At 52.7% G+C, this 19978-nt stretch overlaps 1 protein-coding gene across 1 annotated transcript in view; it reads left to right on the top strand.

Moving 5' to 3' along the window:
- The window catches only part of TMEM132C (transmembrane protein 132C), a 301608-nt gene extending 287297 nt beyond the window's left edge, over window positions 1–14311 (top strand). The window contains exons 6-9 of the mRNA XM_072802147.1: window positions 3509–3714; window positions 5151–5424; window positions 6284–6475; window positions 11655–14311. Coding sequence (XP_072658248.1) covers window positions 3509–3714; window positions 5151–5424; window positions 6284–6475; window positions 11655–12842 — 1860 coding nt within the window. The 3' untranslated portion in view covers window positions 12843–14311. The remainder of the gene's footprint in view (window positions 1–3508; window positions 3715–5150; window positions 5425–6283; window positions 6476–11654) is intronic.
- The last annotated feature ends 5667 nt before the right edge of the window (window positions 14312–19978 follow it).

Genomic DNA, 19978 nt, shown 5'->3' with positions numbered 1-19978 from the left:
ACCTTTTCTGCTGTGAGGACATTGTGAAAAGCTGGCATCTAAGAGATGGGATGGGTCCTCACCAGACGCCGGGCCTGCTGCCATCTTCATCTGGGGCTTCCAGCCTCTGGAGCTGTGAGAGACAACTGTCTGTTCCTTAAGCCCCCAGTCTGCATTACTCCCTTCCAGCAGCCCAAATGGATTGACAGGAAGTAGAAGGTGCCATGGAAACAGAGGAAGGGGAATTGCATTATTTCAAGAAGTGCGTCTCCACATGTGGTCCTCAGACTCCGAGCCTCAGCATCAGCTGAGACCTTGATAGAAATGCAGACATGGGAGCCCCACCAACACCTGCTCAGTCAGAAACTCTAGGGCTGGGCCCAACAGTCTGTGCATTGACCCTCCCTCTTGGATTTTCTCAAGTTTGAGAACATGCTTGGCTGCTTTTTCAGACAAAAGTTACATTGGATGTCAGTGGTTGACCAGCAAATGGCTTTGCCCTCCCCATGGAAAGTGGTCCCCAAGTGGTTCCCCGTGGGAAAGAAGCAGGTGCTGTCATCAGGAAGTCGCCAAGGCCCAAATGACAGCAGAAGATGTCAGCTGACCATGTGCTGCTTCACCAGAGCAGTCCGGCCACTGTGCGTTTGGACCGGATAGTTTAAATGTCAGAGTGGGCAGAGGCCAGCAGGCGGCTTTCTCGGTGGGCGGCCCACCCACAATGAAGGATGAAAGAGTCCCAGAAATGAAGCCAAGGAACTAAATAGATTCCTGTGGGGTTTTCGGTTCCTACTCTGCAGATGAGCCAGCTCGTTTTGTGATATTGTGGTTCTCACTTCTAGCCACTTAGGAGATGATTAATGCATCCCGAGACTTCCCCAGACATTTATGACACCTTCAGGAATAGCAGTGACAATGGCTCTATCAGGCACCGCAACTTCTTACCCTTGGCATTCCTCTTAATTATTTATATATTCTGGAGCGGCCAGGTTCCCTCCCACCAGAGCTCAAGAAGGTAATAAATGAGTAAAGTCAATGGTCTGTAAATTACAACATTGATTAAAGAAGTGATTACTGATATAACTCTTGCTCGGCTATTATGCTAATGCCTGCCCAGATCCAGGACAGTGTTTACATGCTAATGGCAAGTCTGGGACAGCAGCTAAAATTGGTTTCCACCCTTAATCAGTAGGTAAACATTTTTAAACCACTCTTGACCATGAGTGAGAGGATCCATCCATGTGTTCCCCTCCCAGCTGCTCCTGCCACTGTCCCCAGCAGATGGAGGAGCTTCTCTCAGCACAGCCCTCACCAGCTGCCCTTTCAAATAGAAGCAAGAGTTGGAGATGAAAATCGGGCCCAGAGTAGCCATCCATAGTTCCCAGAAGCTGAGGAAGGAGAGGGTGATCACTCGAGTTCATTGCTCAGCATTGATGTGATTTAACTGGGTCCACAGACCCCTGGAAGGAGACACTGCTCCTTCTAGAGTACACAGCCCCGACAGGAGACAGATCAGCAAATTGGCAGTTATAGCTTAGTATATGGTAAGTGCTATATGAGGAGTCCACGTGTGAATTCATTAACTCCAAAATGTTATGCGAAACTGTATGTATATGCATTTCCGTAGCAAAAATTAGCTTGACTTGTGTTCTCAAAGGAGTCAATGGCCCCAAAAAGATTAGGAAACACTGCTTGAGAGCTTTCTGGTAACTTTCAAGTAAATGTCTTATGTTTCCACTGCTCTTGGCTCCATCATATCTCAGTCTCCCTTCACCCTAAGATCCTTGTCTGGTTGTCTTGAAGCAGACATCCTCCTGAAGAAAGGCTTCTTCACTCATCTATCTAGCTGTCCATCAATAATCTATCCATCCATCTGTGTGTGTGTATCCATCTACCTGTCCACTCACCTATCCACCCACCCTTCCAGTCATACATTCATCCATCCACCCAACCATCCATATATGCATTCATCCATTCATCCATCTACCCACTCACCTGCCCATCTACATATCCAAACAGCCATCCGTCCATCCACCCACCTACCCATCCATCCATGCATCCATACATACACACATTCATCTATCCAGTCATTATCCACTCTGCTAGGTTCCTGCTTCATGAGCATCTGCTGTGTGGAACTGTATCAAAGATTTAAAAAGATGTGCTTCTTTCCTTCAAGGATTTCATAGCTTGGTGGTTGATCTGGACACACGGGGCCAGTATAAATCACATCCGACAACTTGTATATGCAAGACAGTCATGCCATTTCTTGAAAACACAAATTGATTTCTAGTCTCAATTTTCAATTCATTAAGGCTGCAGAACATAATCCCAGTCTAATTTTCAAAAGATGTAACTATTGCCAAGGCCTTGGGAGAGGGGGGCTTCCAGTCTTCTTGAGTGTTCTGCTTACAATCTCTCGGGGCATCCATCACCAGTCAGATACAGTCCAATCCCTGCTCATAGTGCTCCTTCAAGCCCACTCCCAAGGGACATGGGCATCTTCCTGCCACATGAGAATGGCCATGGGGCCGTGGGCAGATTCATCTCCGTAAGGGATTAGATTTTAGAACACATAGTCTTAATGTTCGCAGACTTTTATCCTATTTTCTATGTGTTTATATTGCTTTGTGCTCTGTCTCTGCTCTTTCTTGAGGCAATGATGTGGTAGGAATGGGAAAAGCAAAGGGAGGAATACAGGGGGAGGGACATAGGTTGGTAGTCACTAATGCGATGCGGCCATTCACAAGATAAGCAGTTATACTACAAATACGTAAATGATCCTGGGGGGTCGGCAAGGTGCCTGGCCAGGCCAGTAGGGAAGAAAGGGTGTTCTCAGGCAAAGGGAGCCTGGTGCACAGAGGCCTGGGTGCCTCAGACTGTCAGGGATGTGTATGATCAGAGGAGAGGGTGTAGGCACAGCAAGTCAGTCTCCAGAGGAAGGTAGCATGAACCCTTTAGATCCTGGGAGGCTGACTGGGGTGTGGCTCACTGTATGAGCAGACATCAGCCTGAGGAACAGACACTTCCAGTGTCCACTCAGAGCTCAGTCTCAGCTGCAGCTCTACACAGATTCCAGTTCACTCTGTGATTATACTACATTCCACCTCAAGCTTCTACTATGTACTATCCCAGGGTCTTTTCAGGTGCCATGGGCCTGTATCTCAGCCTGAAAGTGCCCCTAACACATAGGGGCAGTGAGAGATGGGAGCTGATACATAATATTCCTGCTTCCTACCCTTCGGTGACAATTTTGTAGGCTTTCATGAGGTTCCAGAGAAACTGATCCACAGCAAAAAAGTAAAGAAGTAGCTTTCTGTTGACTCATTCTCTTTCTTTCTCACTCTGCTCCCTACTCGCTTCCCCCTGGAGCCATCTCCCAAGTAGACCAGATGCACAGAATCCTTGTCTTAGGCTCTGCACTGGGAAGACCCTAAATTAAGCATGTGTGCTTTGCTAGAGGAAAACACAAATGGAAGAAGAGTGGTCAGTAGGGCCTGGTGACTTCTCCACCCCCTTTCTGTCTTTGCAGGTGTCTGAAAGATGTGACTACGTCTTTGTCAATGGCAAAGAGATGAAGGGCAAGGTGGATGCGGTGGTGAACTTCACCTACCAGCACCTGAGTGCCTCCCTGCACATCACCGTGTGGGTGCCCCGGCTACCCCTACAGATTGAGGTCTCTGACACAGAGCTGAGCCAGATCAAAGGCTGGAGGGTCCCCATTGTGTCCAGTAAGAGGTGAGCCCAGGATGGGAGATGCACCAGGGCCGTGATCCCAGCGGCTTTGTTGATGATGGAGCCAGGACAGGGCCCAGCACATGGTAGATGCTGGCCTGATTGTATGTTACATCTTGTCCAGCCTAACCATGGCCCAGGATAACCAGCCAGGCAGGAGGCTGAAAAATGGCAGGATCATCATCAACCCCAGACTGTGTACACTTTGGACTTGAGCTTCCTGTAGATGCTCCTGAAAGTGGCTCCCTTAGAATGTGACATGAGAGAAGTGATACATTTTTCTAGCCTCTCAGCCCTCAGGGAAATTTGAGTTTGGGGCTATTTACTCTAAGTGAAATAGTAGCTTCTTTTTCTGTGCTTTATGAATATCTACAAGCTTGATTGGCTCTGTGCATATCAAATAACCGTATAAAACTTAATTGCATTCATATTGGACCATGGTGTCACCATTTGCTCTTAAACCAAAAAAAAAAAAAAAAAAAAGAAAAAAAAGAAAAAGAAAAAAGAAAAAAGAAAGAAAGAAAAGGCTCTAATTTATTCTGTGTGACTCTGGATTGTCATATGGAGGAGCTGGGGTCGTTTCCTTGGTTCTGTGGTCCTCTGGTCAGGGGAATAAGAGTTGTTGTCACCTTCCTGGTCTCCTTCCTGGGATCTTCCATCTTGAATCCTCAGGGCTCCTTTCTGGAGTCTCCCAGGCAATAGATCTTCATTGCAAGGGGCAAGCCAGCGTGCACTCAGGGAGAGCCTCTCTACCCATAAGACACAGCATCTCCCTCTCCAAGGAAAACTTGAAGGAATCTGCCCCAGCTGGGCGGGGGGTCAGCCATGAATCCAGGCAGTCCTTCAGACTGTTAGATGATCACAAGTGACCCAGAGAATGAGTGTGCTCCACGTCCCTGGGGAGGGCAGACCTGAGACTTGCTGCCGCAAGGAGATTAAGAGTGCGTACACGTGGCACCTAGAAAGGCACGTCTACCCCAAGAGCATAGTACAGCTCTGTTCAATAAAACTGGCTGCAGTGGTGGAATGTTCTAGAACCACAGTGTCCACTGTAGCAGCCCCTAGCAGGTGGGGTTATGGGGCACTTGGAATATAGCTTGCGTGACTAAGAAATTTAAAGTTTTAATTTGTTTAATTCTTATTCATTCAAATTAAATTGTAAGTAGGTGTGTGTGGCTGTTAGCTATCATTTATTGGATTGTGTAGACTTCGTAAGTGTGAGCTCTTAAGCCTTTTGTCAAAGGATGTCTTTGAGAAGGAGAAGCCTAACCCTGTGTGCTGCCTGTGGTGGAATCAGCGCTCCCGCAGGGTCTTGAGGCTCCTGCTGGGACTGTTGTCTCCTGGAGGCTGCGGCAGGCACCTGCCTAGTCTGGCTTGCAGCTCCAGAGCATCTTTGGACCCATTCCTGGGACCTGAGGGCTTCTTCTCTTTCCCCCAAGGCCCACTCGAGAGAGCGAGGATGAAGACGAGGAGGAGCGGCGGGGCCGAGGCTGTGCCCTGCAGTACCAGCACGCCACGGTGCGGGTCCTCACCCAGTTCGTGTCGGAGGGCGCTGGCCCGTGGGGCCAGCCGAGCCACCTTCTCAGTCCCGACTGGCAAGTCGACATCACCCACTTGGTTGCAGACTTCATGAAGCTGGAGGAACCTCACGTGGCCACACTCCAGGACAGCAGGATCCTGGTCGGGCGGGAGGTTGGGATGACCACCATCCAGGTAGGAAGCCAGAGCTCAGGATTTCTGCATGCCCCGAGCTGAACACCATGCCTCACACTGGGGGAAGCTCACAAGAAGGGTCGGTCCCTGGCCCAACTTCCTGGCCCCCAGGATGGTGTCCTTAGGACTCCAGGAGATGAGCCTGGACCAGCTCTATGAGTCCCAATCTCCTTACAAACAGAATCAAGAAGGCTGTCCTACACCTCTGAGAACCCCACTCCCCCACCTTCCATGCTGCTCCTGCCCGTGGCTGGGGGAAGGAGCCTTCCTTCTTCCCTTAAAGCGTTTAGTCATTCTGCCATGGATTCATCCAACAAGCTCTCTTCAAAGTCCTACTACCTTTTGTTCAAGGAAATGCACTGTATGGTAGGATCTCAGATAAGATGACAGGGAGTGGGAGGGGCTTTCCTGAAACCCCTCAAGCTCTGCCGCACTGAGTGCACCTTCTGGGGATATCATTCTGGATCCTGAGACCACAACCATATGTGGAAACAATGGGTACATTCCCATCATTTCACCTGGAGATCTCAGGTGGCACAAAGTCAACTTCATGAGCCTGGCCCACAGGATGGCCATGCACAGTTAGCCAGGTTGTACAGTGTACAAGAGTGCCTCATCTAAACGGGAGGAGCCATTTCATTTTAAAAAATAGAATGGATTTTAATATTTATTGCAATTTTCCAACAGAACTAAAGTTTCTTGGGGAAAGGCAGCTTTATCTGATTCTTGCAAAGGCTTGCTACGGGCAGGTGCGTCTATAGTGGGATCCCTTAGCCCCATATTCTGGACCCAGGCCTGGGGCAAGGAGGAAGCAGTGCTGAGGGAGATTCCAACATTTGGGAATATTCTGTTCTGCCAGGTGTTGTCTCCGCTCTCTGACTCCATCCTGGCAGAGAAGACGGTGACCGTGTTAGATGACAAGGTATCGGTGACAGACTTGGCCATCCAGCTCGTGGCTGGGCTGTCTGTCACCCTCCACCCCAGCACGGAGAACAGCAAGGCCATCACCGCTGTGGCCACAGCTGAGGAGCTGCTGCGGACCCCCAAACAGGTAGGGACCCAGAAGCCAGAGGCGGAGAGGGGCAGATGAGCTTCTGTGCCTGGCTCCACAGGGAGGGCCTGGTCAGAGCAGCTGGACCACGTTCCAGAAGGCAGTGACGGGGGCTCAGAAAATCCACAAGACGACATCGTCTGTGTCCTGGGCTCTGTGATGAACCGGAGTGACAAGCTCGGTGGCTGAAAACAACACCCACTTAGGAGCTCAGCTCTGCGGGCCGGGAGCCCGGATGAGCTAGCTGGGCGCTAGGCCCAGGGTACCTGGGGGCCTGAGTCGGCGGCCGGGGCTCTCCTTGGGGTGTACTGGGGAGTTGTCGGCCTCCATGCTCCTCCTCTCCACAGTTCTGGGTCAGGTGTCTGTTTCTCTGTGGGCTGTTGTCCGGGGGCATCTCTCGGGATCCCAAGGCCCCCCGTGTTCCTTCTCACTTCCCACACCCACATTATCTTCAAAACCAGCAATGTGCATGGAGTCCTTTCATGCTTTGAATCTCTGACCTCCCGTCTGCTGCCATCTAGAGAAATCTGTCTGCTTCCAAAGGCTCCCATGACCACGCTGGGCTCACCCGGATGATCCAGGCACATCTCCCCATCTTCAGGTCAACTGCGCGGCACAACCTGGCATAATCACGGGAGCGGCATCTCATTACAGTCCCAGGCTCCAGAGCTGGGGGCAGGGCCATTCTAGGAATCTTGCCGTCGCTCACTGACTTTGCTCCAGGGCATCAGCGGGAGGGTCCCCATCTACCTCAGGCCCCCAGAGCTGGCTTCCCTCCATCTCCTGGGGGCCTGGTGTTTTCTGCTTTCTAAAGAGCAAAGTAAGGGGGCTGGAGAGGAAGTGGGGAGACAAAGCAGGGAGCAGGGAGCTTTTGCTGAGAATGGGTGATTAATTAGGGGCTGATGGGCACGACCGCCCCACTGGCAGCGCCCCTGCCCCCGTGCGGTGCCTCCATCTGCTCCCATCAGCCCATGGTGATCGGATGTCCCAGCACTGACTCGGGGTGGGGGCATGTATGGATGTGGTCCATTCTATTTTCAGACATGACTCATGAAAGGATGGCGCTCTAGCTTATCCCTGGGCGTGCGTGTTAAGTCATCTAGAATTTCTGATCCTTGGGGAAATGCGTTGGCGCTCCTGAGTAAGCCCCGGGTTCACCGCCCTGAAACGAGCTAACAGAGGGCCTTACCTTCATTCACGCACCGGGGTCAATGGAGATGGATTTGGGCAAGCCCACCGTGCGCTGAGGGCTTAATTCAGACTGTCTGCCGTTGGCGGGTGGGGGCTGTTTCAGGGGAAGTTCTTTCTCTGTCTAGGGTTTGTGGAGAAAAATGAATTCAGGAAGGAAGGTCAGCCACGATGAGCTCGCAGGCAGTGGGAACGGTGTTTCAATGTCAGCCCTTGGCGTGCGGAAAGCTCGCACCTTGGTCTTGATGGTTCAACCCTGAGATACAAAAGCTGAAAGATGTTTAAAGCTGTAAATATGAGGGCAAGAGGAGACACTTCCGCTGTGCTTCATCTGTTTGAGGAAAGCCAGGACAGAGAAGTGAAAGGGGAATCCCTGGCATTCATGCTTCGGATCTAGGCTCCCGAGGGGGGCCCGTCTCATTGCGTGACTTGCCAGTGGATGTGGACAGAGGGGAGGAGGGTGGGAACCAAATTTCTGAGCTCTGCTGCCTGCCTTGCTTCTGATGCCCTGGGAAGGTGAGCCTGACGTGAGGATTCATGTTCAAATACTTAATTCGCGTGGTGACGGGAGCCCCGGTAGAGGAGTCGGGAAGTGCTACGAGGGATGGCAGACAGTCGAGTGTGTCCCCCGCCCGGCCCCCAGAGTGGGCTCCTGGGGAAACCTCCAGTCAGTGTCGACCAGGGGCAAGGGAACCCGTGGAGGGCTGCCTCTGCATGGACTTAATTCCTTGTACGTCTGGCTCCAGGCATGGCCACATGGGTTCCAGAGGCCAGGGCGTGCCCTCAGGCAAAACCATCTTGCAGAGCCGACCCCTGAAAGCCGAGCAGTGGGTGCCATGGGGGAGTGGAAGGCACCAACAGTGGGTGCCACGCCCTTCGCAGATCCCATGCACAATCCCCCTCGCCCCTGCCCAGGCCAACGGCATCAGCGCTGGTCTGGGCTTTCAGGTACGGGTCCAGAGACCCAACCCAGGCTGACCCCAGCCTACGCCGGCATTGATCGGTTCGTGCCTGGAGGTTTGTCTTCAGGTCAAGCTAGATCCAGCTACTCACTGTCCCCAGAAACCTTCATCTTTATTATCCACAGTTGTTCTCAATTCTGGAAAAACTCCAGCCATGATTTCTTTAAATACCGAGTTCTCCCATCTGTTCCTTTCTGGAACTTGTCACCAAAAACTCTTACCTGTCCCTTGTTTCTTTCAACTAGTCTTTTGTACGTTTCTTCCTGTGATTGTGTTGTGGGTAAATTCCTTGGCTCTGTCTCCCCAGATGTGTCTAATCTGCTTTGCCCACGAGCCATTGGGTAATTCGTTTCCACTGAAGCATTTTTTGTTTGTTTGTTTCTATGTGGTTCTTCCCACACCGTCCTGATCTTTCCCCGCACAGCCGTGCTCGGCGTGTGGCATCTACTCTGTTCCATGTCCCATGAACTGTTTTTTTCATGGGCTGTTTTGTCGTTGTTGCTGGCTTATCTTATTTTATCATCTTTCTCAGTTGTTCTATTATCCAAAATCCTTGCTCTGCTGGTCGACATGAATGTTTTATGACTCCCTCTCATGGTAAAGCCTTCTCCTTCAGGATTATGAATTTTTTTTTTTTTTTGAATCCAGAGGGCCTCTTGAGCTGCGGCTGCTTTGCTTTACTCCCAATAGGAATTCTTTGCAGTGCTGCATTTGCATGGTCCCGCTCCACGTGCATCTGGTTGTTGGCGGCCATGCGCCATACAGGTCGGGTCACTGCAGACCCCACCCCACTGGTGTGTGGAACCAGTGGGGTTTTGATTTCAAGGGGACACATTTTCCCAGCAGGGCTCAGAGCACAAATAAGTATCGTTGCTCTTTCTGGCCAAGCAGGTAGGATTTTCTCATCCCCCTCTCGGCAGTCCTGGCTGTATGCAGAGGGTCTCATCCTATCTGACAGCCCCTGGGTGGGCATCCGGCTCCCCGCCACTGGCTGGCAAGCCTTCTGAGCAGTTCTGACACCTGCCCCCAGGCCACCTCGGTTACAGCTAATTATATGCACCCCTCTGGGATGCGTTTCCTCTTCACTTCTGATTCCTGGGAATTTGCATTGTTTTTGTTTGTTTGTTTGTTTTGTATATTTTTGTCTAGTTTTTAAGTGGTTGATCCTCAGACAGTCTACTTTGTTGTTGGAACATGCCCTTAAACAATCTCTCTCGCTCTCTCTCCATCATCTCTTCACTCTTCTCTCCCCCGTGCTGGTCTCCTGTTCCAGCAGATCCCCCCCACCCCACCCATTTGCAGGATGGCCACTATCATTACAGGCCTGCACCCCAACTCAGCAGCCCCAGGGAATGCAAATTTCTCATCTTCGGTTTCTGCCAGAGCCCAGGGAACCCCTCCCATCGGCCAGTCTCCATCCTAAGCCCTTTCCCGAGCCAATCACTGAGGACAGGATGGTGGAATATTCCGAGGCCAGGCCTTGGTCATGTGCCCGGGTCTGGCCCTGGAGGGGTCGGTCTAGCCCACCCTGGGCACACAGACCCTGAGTGGGGAGGACCTGGTTCCTCCCAAGGGAAGCTCATGTTCCAGCCCCTGCTGGAAAGAAGGGGTAGAAGACAGCCAAGCCACGTAGATGTCCATCTCAGATCCTGTGGCTGAGGTGTGCACACTCCCACTGGCAGTGTGGGAAACTGAGACCCAAAACGATCATTCTAAAAAAAAAAAAAAAAAAAAAAAAGGACCAGGAGAAATAGTGGATGCATGTATTTATTTCAAAACTCATGTCAAATTCTCCACCCTTCCACATCATGCTCAGAAGCCAGGATAAGAGAGGACCCTGGATCCTTTACCCATAACAGATCCCCGGAGCTCCATCAGCTCTTCGCAGTCTTTCAAATGCCTGCCCTGCTCCTTGCTTCTCTCACAGAGGTTAGCCTGCACCCCAGTTATGGGAGTGCCCACGCCTCCCCTCCAGGCCTCCCACCACCTGCCCCCAATTCCAGAGCTCCCCGAGTGCACATCACACACACACACGGAGCACACTCAGACCAGCGCAGACTTAGCATCCCCACCCACCACCACCAACAACCGCGTGTGTCTCCTCTCCCTTTCTGGCTCCCAGCCCTCCCGCAGCCCTCTGCAAGGCTCCTCGGTGTCTGGCATGGGCTTCTCACACACGTCACTAGATCCCCAGTCTTAGGTAATAGGCAAGAATTCCAGACACATCAAGACTGTCTCCATCCCCGGGCCCACGCAGTGACCTCAGAGCCACAGACAGCCAGGAGACAGGGCAGCCGTGGTGGTTAGGACTCAGGCCAGACCTCTGGACTCAAACCCCAGCCTCAGCACGTGCCTATGTGAGCTTCACAGAGGGAAGTGAGGAGCCCGCCCTGCAGAACAAGAAGTGGTGATGGTCACGGCATCGACTTGGGGTGTCGCTGTGAGGGTCAAGTGAGTCTGTGCACAGGTGACACAGAGGACAGCGGCAGGTTCCCAGGAGGCACAGCTAGCATTGCCCCTTGGCAGCGGGGTACCGAGGGTAGCCGCGTCCCAGCTCCCATACCCGTGCATGTGTCACCCGTCACCGCCGGGCAGGATGGACTTCGCGGGTGTGAGTGAGATCCTGAGATAGGGAGGTTATCAGGGACGATCCAGACCCGGTAACAGGCTGAACCATCGGGAGAGGAGGTGGAGGCATGGGAGCAGCAGCAGGGAGCATCAGGACTCGGCGTGGTGTCTCTGTGACTAGAGGCCACGGAGGGTCTCAGCCAGGGGTCATTGTGCGGGTCCTGGGTAAGGATGACGCTGGCGATGTCACCCCAGGTCTACACGTGTTCTTAAATTACAGTGATTCTCGTATCTTGATATAAAACCTGTGTGTCTTCTCCCCAGATTCATCAGCCGCCAAGTCTGGATCTGAGTCCAGCCTCTGGACTTTGGGTTCTGTGCTGGGAGGGCAGGCGGGTTCCGAAGAGAAGAGGCCTCCCCGCCCGCAGACGGTGCCCTCCTAACAGCCTCTCTCCCCGCAGGAGGCCGTGGTCAGCACTTGGCTCCAGCTCAGCGACGGCTCCGCCACCCCCCTGGACATCTACGACACCAAGGACTTCACCCTGACCGCCACCTCCCTGAACGAGGCCGTCGTGTCCACCCCCCAGGCCCGCTCTCCCAGATGGCCGGTGGTGATGGCCGAAGGGGAAGGCCAGGGGCCGCTGGTGCGAGTGGACATGTCCATCGCCGAGGCCTGCCAGAAGTCCAAGCGCAAGAGCGTCCTGGCCGTGGGTGTGGGCAGCGTCAGGGTCAAGTTTGGCCAGGGCAACGCCGACTCCAGCCGCGGCGCGGACGGCGACAGTGGCGAGATCAAGAACCACGCCAGCGACCGCCGGCAGAAGAGCCAGGAGCCCGAGGGGCACCTCCAAGGCAGCCCGGGGGAGCGCGAGGACGGCGCCCTGCAGAGAGGCGACAGCACAGCCAGGCCGCTCCTGGACAACAGGGTGGTGAAGAGCGGCCGGCCGGACGCGGGCAGGCCGTCCGGGGGGGACCAGCTGCAGAACATCCCCCTGGACTTCGCCAACTTCCCGGCGCAGGTGGAGCTGCCCCGGGCGGGGGGCGGCCTGGGGGCCAGCGACCTGGTGCAGACGCCCCGGGGCCTGAGCGACCTGGAGATCGGCATGTACGCCCTGCTCGGCGTCTTCTGCTTGGCCATCCTCGTCTTCCTCATCAACTGCGCCACCTTCGCCCTCAGGTACCGCCACAAGCAGGTGCCCCTGGAAGGCCAGGCCTCTGTGACCCACTCGCACGACTGGGTGTGGCTGGGCAACGAGGCGGAGCTCCTGGAGCACGCGGGCGAGGGGTCGCCACCGCAGGACGAGCACACGACTGTCCTGGACCGCGGGCCGGGCGGCAGCGACGACGGCAGCCGGCTGCTGCTCAACGGCGGCGCCCGGCAGCACGTGCAGGGCCAGGTGCACCGGGCGGGCTCGGCGGGCAGGCCGGCCAGGGACCCGAAGCTCGAGCCCCTGCATTCGCCCACCTCCAAAAGGAAGAAAGTGAAGTTCACCACCTTCACCACCATCCCGCCCGACGACGGCTGCCCCACCGTGAACTCCATCCTGGGGGGCGGCGGCGGCGAGGACATCAAGTGGGTGTGCCAGGACGTGTCCCCGGGCGCCCCCGAGGAGCTCAGAAACTACCTGGAGAAATTCAAGGACCCGGCCTAGGCCCCCGCGGGGCCTGGCTCCTCGCTCGGCTCCAGAGTGGGCTGGCCGGGGCGTCGGAGGGTCTGGCCGAGCGGGACGCACCGGGGCCGGCGGACCGCGGAGGCCTCCGAGCCGGGAAGGGCTGTGTGCCTCTTTTGCAGCAGCGGGTTTAGCAGCCGGTGACGGTGGAGTTCCCAGTCAGCGGAGCAAACTCCGGCCTGCACCGTCGGAAAGTGAGTCTATGAGTCAAAATAGAACAGACAAGCTACCAAAAATTATTTGTTAAAAAAAATGCAAAAAGACAAATAAAAAGACAAAGTGATCATCTCTTTATATTTCTAATAAAGGAGCAAAATCTACAGCGAGGGTCTGCCAAGGGACAGGTTCAGTGTTGGCTGGGCATCCCCTGGGAGGACTGCCTCGATCCTGGGTGTGGGGAGAGAGGGCTCAGAGCCCCAGTGCCTCTTGGGGTGAACCTAAGGGTTTTCCATCTTTACCTGATAATCTTCTGAGTTCCCATGCTGTCTCCCTCACACCCCATGTTTTCTTTCTGGTGTCCAAGTCCACTTGATTTGTATTTAATGTTTATTTCCGAGGGTCAAATGATATATTTTTCCTAAATTAAACGTACGTTATATTCCTATATGTTAGATGTATTCTTAGCAACAGTCTCAATTAACCCATCCTTAAAGTAGTAGGTTTGATGCTTTTCTCTATCCCTCCATCCTTGATGTTTGTTGAGGTTTTGCAATCAGAGGGGAGGAGGCGCTGTCTTGACCTGCCACCCCTGCCACCGTGGCCCCAGGTCCACAGCCAATGGGTGGGACGCTGCCTGAGGCTGCTCCAAGGGGGCGCAGCCACCTGCAGCCAAGCCCATGGCTGCATTGCTGGGAATGCGGGGACACTCCCACATCAGGGGAGGTCGGGTCCCTTCCACGTGGGAGAGGCCGTACCCAAGAATAATCTGTGCAAGCTCCTGTGGTTGATCTGTCACAAGACCTACTGATACTGAGAAATGAACCAAGGTAGAAACTGTTGGAGGGTTCCTGAGCTGTTTCTCTTGCTATGTGGGGCGGAGCATACCAGCATGAAATGACAAGATTTAAATCTATGTTAGATTGTCAACCAACTGTGGTTTTTAACAGCCTAATTGTGTAGCAGCACATTGCAAAATGCATTCATCCAAAGTCAATTGTATGTGGCGGAGCAGAGTATGTGTTGTGAACAGCGCCTCAGTGACTGCCGTGCCCCGGGCCGTGGGCGCCGGCTCGTCCTGCCCTCCCCGCAGGCGACGCTCGCGGACCTGGACGCCCATTGTTTTTATTTTTTTAATTACTAAAATCAGTAGCTAAGAAAGGGTCCTTGAAGCCTCGTAACCTTAGCTGGACCTTTTAAAAAGATATTTCTAGCACATATTATAGACGGACAGGAGCTATTTATTTATACCTGTGATGCCAGTTGTCATTAAAATGCTTTCCATGGCTTGACAAGTCCTATCTTGTGGGGTGTTTCTTTCTCACTTAACGCCTACTTCCTATTTCCCCGCCAAACGGACGACTTCCTGGAGAAGCCTCCTGTCCGCTAGGCTTGCGGAGCTGAGCTCTCTCCTCCTCTTGATTCTGGATCTGACGTGGAGCAAGTCCTGGGGGGCTCGTCCACCGTGCTGGGCCCAGCGCCTCTCCAAGCTGCTCACCTCCCGACCCGCCAGGAGGGCTGGTAACCCCCGGAGTGCTGCGCGGCACCCTATGAGCATTCCCGGCTGGCCCCAGGCCCCCCCGCTGTACGAGGAGGACGTGTCTCCACCGGGGGAAACAAGGTCTTCTTCTAGCTTGACTGTTTCTGTGTTTGTTGTTTGAGGTTTCCGTGGGATTGTTGTTGCTATTGGTTAGCTGGGGTAGAGAATTTTTTGGTAGAAGGTGAGGTGGTGAGATTTTTTTTTTTAATTTATTTATGTATGATAGTCACAGAGAGAGAGAGAGAGAGAGAGGCAGAGACACAGGCAGAGGGAGAAGCAGGCTCCATGCGCCGGGAGCCCGATGTGGGATTCGATCCCGGGTCTCCAGGATCGCGCCCTGGGCCAAAGGCAGGCGCCAAACCGCTGCGCCACCCAGGGATCCCGAGATTTTTTTTAAATAACAGTTTTATTCAAGACACGATGAACCATTTAAAGTACACAATACAATAGTTTTTAGTTTATGTACAGCATTAGGCATCCATCACTACACTGATTGTATCTTGTTGGTTCCAGAAAGAAACTGCATATCCATTAGAATCACTCCCCTTTCCCCGAAAACCCTCAACTCCAGGCAACCCTGGATCTACTCTCTATCTCTTCAGGTTTGGCCAGACGTGCTGCTGTCTTACCTTATGGGAGACTCCTGATAACTCCCTGAGTGGGATCGTAATCCCCACAATGTCAAATGACATCAAATGACGGCTGTTCTTCTCATGGTGGGGTTGATGGGCTTCATGTGCTGTGAGGTTTTCCTAATTAAGGCACCTGTGCAGCACAGCTGGAGGGGTCCGGTGGGAGACCCTAAATCCAGCTACCTACCTAGCTAGCTCATACATCTCTTCAAAAGATGAAGGCTCCAGATAAGGGAAAGGGGGTCTGTAGTTGGCTGGGTGCTTAATCCTTACCCTGAACTTATAAATGGACCAGAACCATCCACACCTCACCTGTGTGCACCTGCAACAGGCCAGCTGCTGGCCCTGGGCAAATAGCCCCATGGTCCGCTTGAGTCACCTGAGCTGCACCAGTTCCTGAGACTGAGGGCAGTGGGAGGCTTCCTCCCCAGGCAAGAGGCTCAAGGAACGCCTGCCCTTGTCGGTGGAGAGCTGAGAGTCTGGGCTGGGGTGACTGCCTGGTCCCGTTTCCCCTGGGGCTGACCCGGTTTTAAAACTAGAAGACCCTTTTTTAAAAAAATTTCCAAGTTAACATATTATAATATGCCTTAAATGTATACGATGTCATGTGTCAAATATTTCAATTAAAAATTAATTAATTAAAAAATAAATCAGAATACCTCTGTCCCATGAAGCCTCTCAAGGGAAGCTGGGATGGCTGACCACCCTGATCTATGTTAGCAATACCAACTCCCATTAAAAGCTTTGTGTTGTCAGCAGGGGCCACCGCCTTATGGGCTTATGACACAGGATTGCACCATGCCAACCTCTACCTCAGGGCCAGAGCCCCTATCCTATGTGTAGACCTGGGGTTTGTGCCGAGTGGGGTCAGAGCGATTTCTCTTTTATGTGTACATGCACTAAATAAATGTAATTTTAAAAAAATTTGTCAGACCCTAAAACACATTGGATCAGTCATGAGGATTCCCTACTCTCCCTTCTCGTGAGCACCGATGCTCTATGCCCTCCAAGCCCGCCCGCCCGCCTCACAGGTGGCCTGTGTCCCCACTGACTGAGTCTGTGGCTGTGCATCAGCTCCTTCTGCAAATAAGGTCACAGGTGAGATGCACCAGGTCCATCCGCTTACAGCGACGTGCGTCTGAGCACGGAGAGGTGCTCACAGCAGCAGGGAGGCTGCTCAGATACACGAACTATAATTCTTCTGTTCAGATAAACAGGGAGAATAAGAGTAGCTTGTCTCGTTGCTGGTCCCATTATTCATTTGGCACACACCTGTTGAACACCTGCTCTGGGCCTGGCCCGGGGCAGGGCGCAAAGGATGGAATGATAAAGGAGACCCGAAGCGCCGGCAGAGGGTGGAGGCAGAGACGCAGAGTCAGGGGCGGCGGCAGCGCCGGGTTGGTGCGTGCTGGGCGGCGTGCTCCCGGCTGCTCTTCCGTTCCCACCTGTGTGTGCCCCAGCCAGACTCGTGCATTTTCTTAGGACACGAGACTGTTCTATCTCAGATGTGAATAGATCTTTAATATTAGTGTGCATTAGAATTAATCTTTTTTAATATTGGCAAGCACATCTTGATACTATTTTTGCTGACATTAATGCTTTTTAAATATTAACCTTAACTACAGTAATAAAGGTAAGCCACTCCATTGCGCAAGTCTGTGCCAGGCCCAGTGGGGAGCATCCCTGACGGGCTCCCTCGCAGCCATCCCTTGAGGCACGTGTGTTACCGCCATGTCACAGATGATGAAACAGGCTCCGAGTGTCCCTCCCAAGGTCCCGTAGCTGGGACAGAGCCAAGCTGGGTCTCAAACTCATGCTTACGTCCCCAAAGACGGCAGTCCTAATAATTATACAAGCTGTATATATATTTTTTCTAGCGTAAAAATGTAATAGAACTAAGAAGAAATTCAGGCTTATTACACAAAATCTGGAAAACAAAGGAAAGCAGAAGTAAAAGGGGAAAAAAATCCCTCTAGTGTCCTCCTTCCCAGAAATAAAACTCAACAACTCGCCTTATAAACCTTTCCTTTTTTTTTAACCAGTGCACACAATTCATATTTTTTGAAAGTGTATCATTACAGATGTGACTTTAAAATTTTTTTCCCAATTTTAGTAGCCCGCGAGTAGAGTAAAATATTTAGAAAAACGATTGAATGCACCTGTGTTGCTGCTTTGGCTGTGGCCTTTATAGGTTTTTGCTCTCAGATTTCTCTTTGCTTCCAAAGTTGAGACCAAAGTGCAAATATTGATCATTAAGCATAATGAACAGGGTAAGTTCTGCAGACTTTGACAGAAGACAGATGGTCGCATAAGTCATGAGTGGTAGCACAGGTGGGGAGGTGCATGCCGGGGCCCCAGGGGGTGGGGGACCTGGGGCCTGAAATCCAGCCCATCTTTGCTGGTCAGCATGTGGCTGCCTGGAGGTGAGGCCGATGGCACTACTTTGAACTAAAGCACCATCTGCTTGCCAGGTGAGGCATGCGGGCTGGCTCTTCCAGGAGGAGGCTCCCGGCCACACTCAGCATCCAAAGGCAGAAGGGGCAGTGGGGGACAATGTAAAAGGTGTCACGGTGACCACCCGCCTCACCTTCTCTGGCCCAGGGAAGGTTTCCTCCATCCAACTGCCTATCCCACAGACAATCATGGCACGAATGGCAGGAAGTCTAAAAAGTAGCTGTTCGAAGGTATCAGAGAGCTACCCAGGCATTGGCACTGAGGGGCGAAGACCCCAGGGACATGGGCAGGGTACAGAGTAAGCACCCATCCACCGCCACGCTTCCCCTTGGGGCCTCACTGGCTCGCATTGCAGAGCTCAGATTGAACATAAGGCAGAGTCACAGCTTAGAGCAGGCTCTCCGGGCTGGATGAACAAAAAATTAGATCCAGGACTCAGAAGGCAGCAAGGATCCACGGCCCCATATGCCTCAGAAAGGGGTCTGCAGAGAAGCGAGCCCTGGATGCAATATGCCGTGTCCTCATCAGGCACCTTCCAGTCCCTGAACTGGACATGAATGGGACAATGACCACGAAATGAAGGAAAGCTAAAGGATCAGGAGAGGGAAAGGCTAAGCTCACACATCTCTCACTGTCATGTTTCTGGTGAAGAGCTGCCCTGGGAGGACATACACCTGCAGGCACAGCATGGCCTCCATGCAGGTGGGCAGCAGGAGGTCCCTGAGCCAGAGGCGGGGGTAGGAGGCAGGATGCACCCCGGAGCCGGGACCCAGAGCCCTAGAGCTGGGTGGGCATGACCACCACCCATCACGACTACCGATGGAACTCCAGAGCGCCGTGACCATTCAATGGGACACGTGTCCACAGAGGCAGAAGCCAGGACAGCCCCTGACTGGGGCACTGGGGTGGCCACCAAGCTCAGCCAAGCCACACTGGGGACATGAGGTGGCTGGAAGTATGGGTGCATTTGAGGTGCTGAGTGATGTGGGTGACCTCCAGGGTGCTGCCCGGGGCTGAGGCACTGCGGGGACCACGGGCCAAGTGCACGGGACATGGTGGCCTCCCAAACACGCCCTGGACGGTGAAGTTTCGACCAAATCCTGAGGTTCTTCGTTGTTTTCTGCCTCTGGACACTCCCAGCTGGAAAGAGCAACACGAGGTGGGCTTCCCAAGAGCCTGTTGGGACAGGATCACTACCTTCTGCACAGCCAACAACTAAAGTAAAGGCGAGCCCAGGGGCTCTGACGTGGGGGTTCTCTGAGAGGCAGGTGCTCATCTGAAAATTTGGATCAAGCAGGTTTATAAAGTAGAGCTGAGAAGAAGGAGAAAGTCAGGTTATCTTGTTACCGTTTCTCTTTCAGGAAGAACATTAGATAATGTTTCAAAGAATGAAGCAAATCAGGACTTTTTTTTTTTCAATTTATATTCCACTGACCAAAATGTCCAAAAGCCTTTTTTCTTTTTTTTTCCTGTCAGAAAGGGCATTTGGGTGAAAGAAATTACCAGACTGTGAAATTTCATTGATCTTAAAAATGCAGGTTAAGTTCAGGGTCGAGATTTACATTTTCTTTGATTTTCTCAGTGCTCTGAGTGAGGGCATGCTGAGAAGGGCAGGGCCGTTCTGACCCGGGAGGAGTCTGAGTGCTGGGCCTTCAGAGCATGGCATCGGCCCAGAGAGAGATGTCACATTCAGTGTGACGCTGCGGGGTTAGACCAGATAGGGCAGAGAACGGGGCCTCAGACAGAGGAGAAGTGCATTCACCTGTCCTGTCTGTGGAGGAGAGGCTAGCCTCTGTCCTCAGAATATGACTGCAGATGGGAGCAATGGGGGCCCTGTGCTCCCAGGCGCAACTCTGTAAGCTGCATGTGAAACTTATATTGTTCACAGGGGAAAATATAGAACACAAGTATTAACAAAACCAATGATTTTTTATCAGACTGTGAAAAAAATAACATAATAAAGGGCATAAGCAGATATGGAGAAGGATAATTGGGCACCATTCATGGAAGGGACTGCTTGACATATAGTAGTCACGAGGCAAGATTATACTGGGTAACAGGTTCCAGACAAAGAAGGGTAGGTGCAAAGTCCCTGCAGCAAGAATGAGCTGATGCTGCCTTGGAGAACCAGAAATCGCCCTGGTGGCTGGAAGGCAGTGAGCCCTGCGGGAGATGGTAAGTGTGCAAGGCACAATGTGTAGTAAGGGGAGGCATGAGTGAGAGGCTGACAGAGGCTCCGAGCAGAAGGTGATATTCTCTGAGTGGTCTGAGAGGACAGGTGGTGCCCCCATGAGAAGAGAACTTTGGGAAGGGCACTGGATGAGGAGGCTTTTTGT

Source organism: Canis lupus, chromosome 27, assembly GCF_048164855.1.
Source record: "Canis lupus baileyi chromosome 27, mCanLup2.hap1, whole genome shotgun sequence".
NCBI classification, from domain to species: Eukaryota; Metazoa; Chordata; class Mammalia; order Carnivora; family Canidae; genus Canis; species Canis lupus.
The sequence above is the reverse complement of the archived record's forward strand: the minus strand, read 5'-3'. Positions and strand labels throughout refer to the sequence as shown.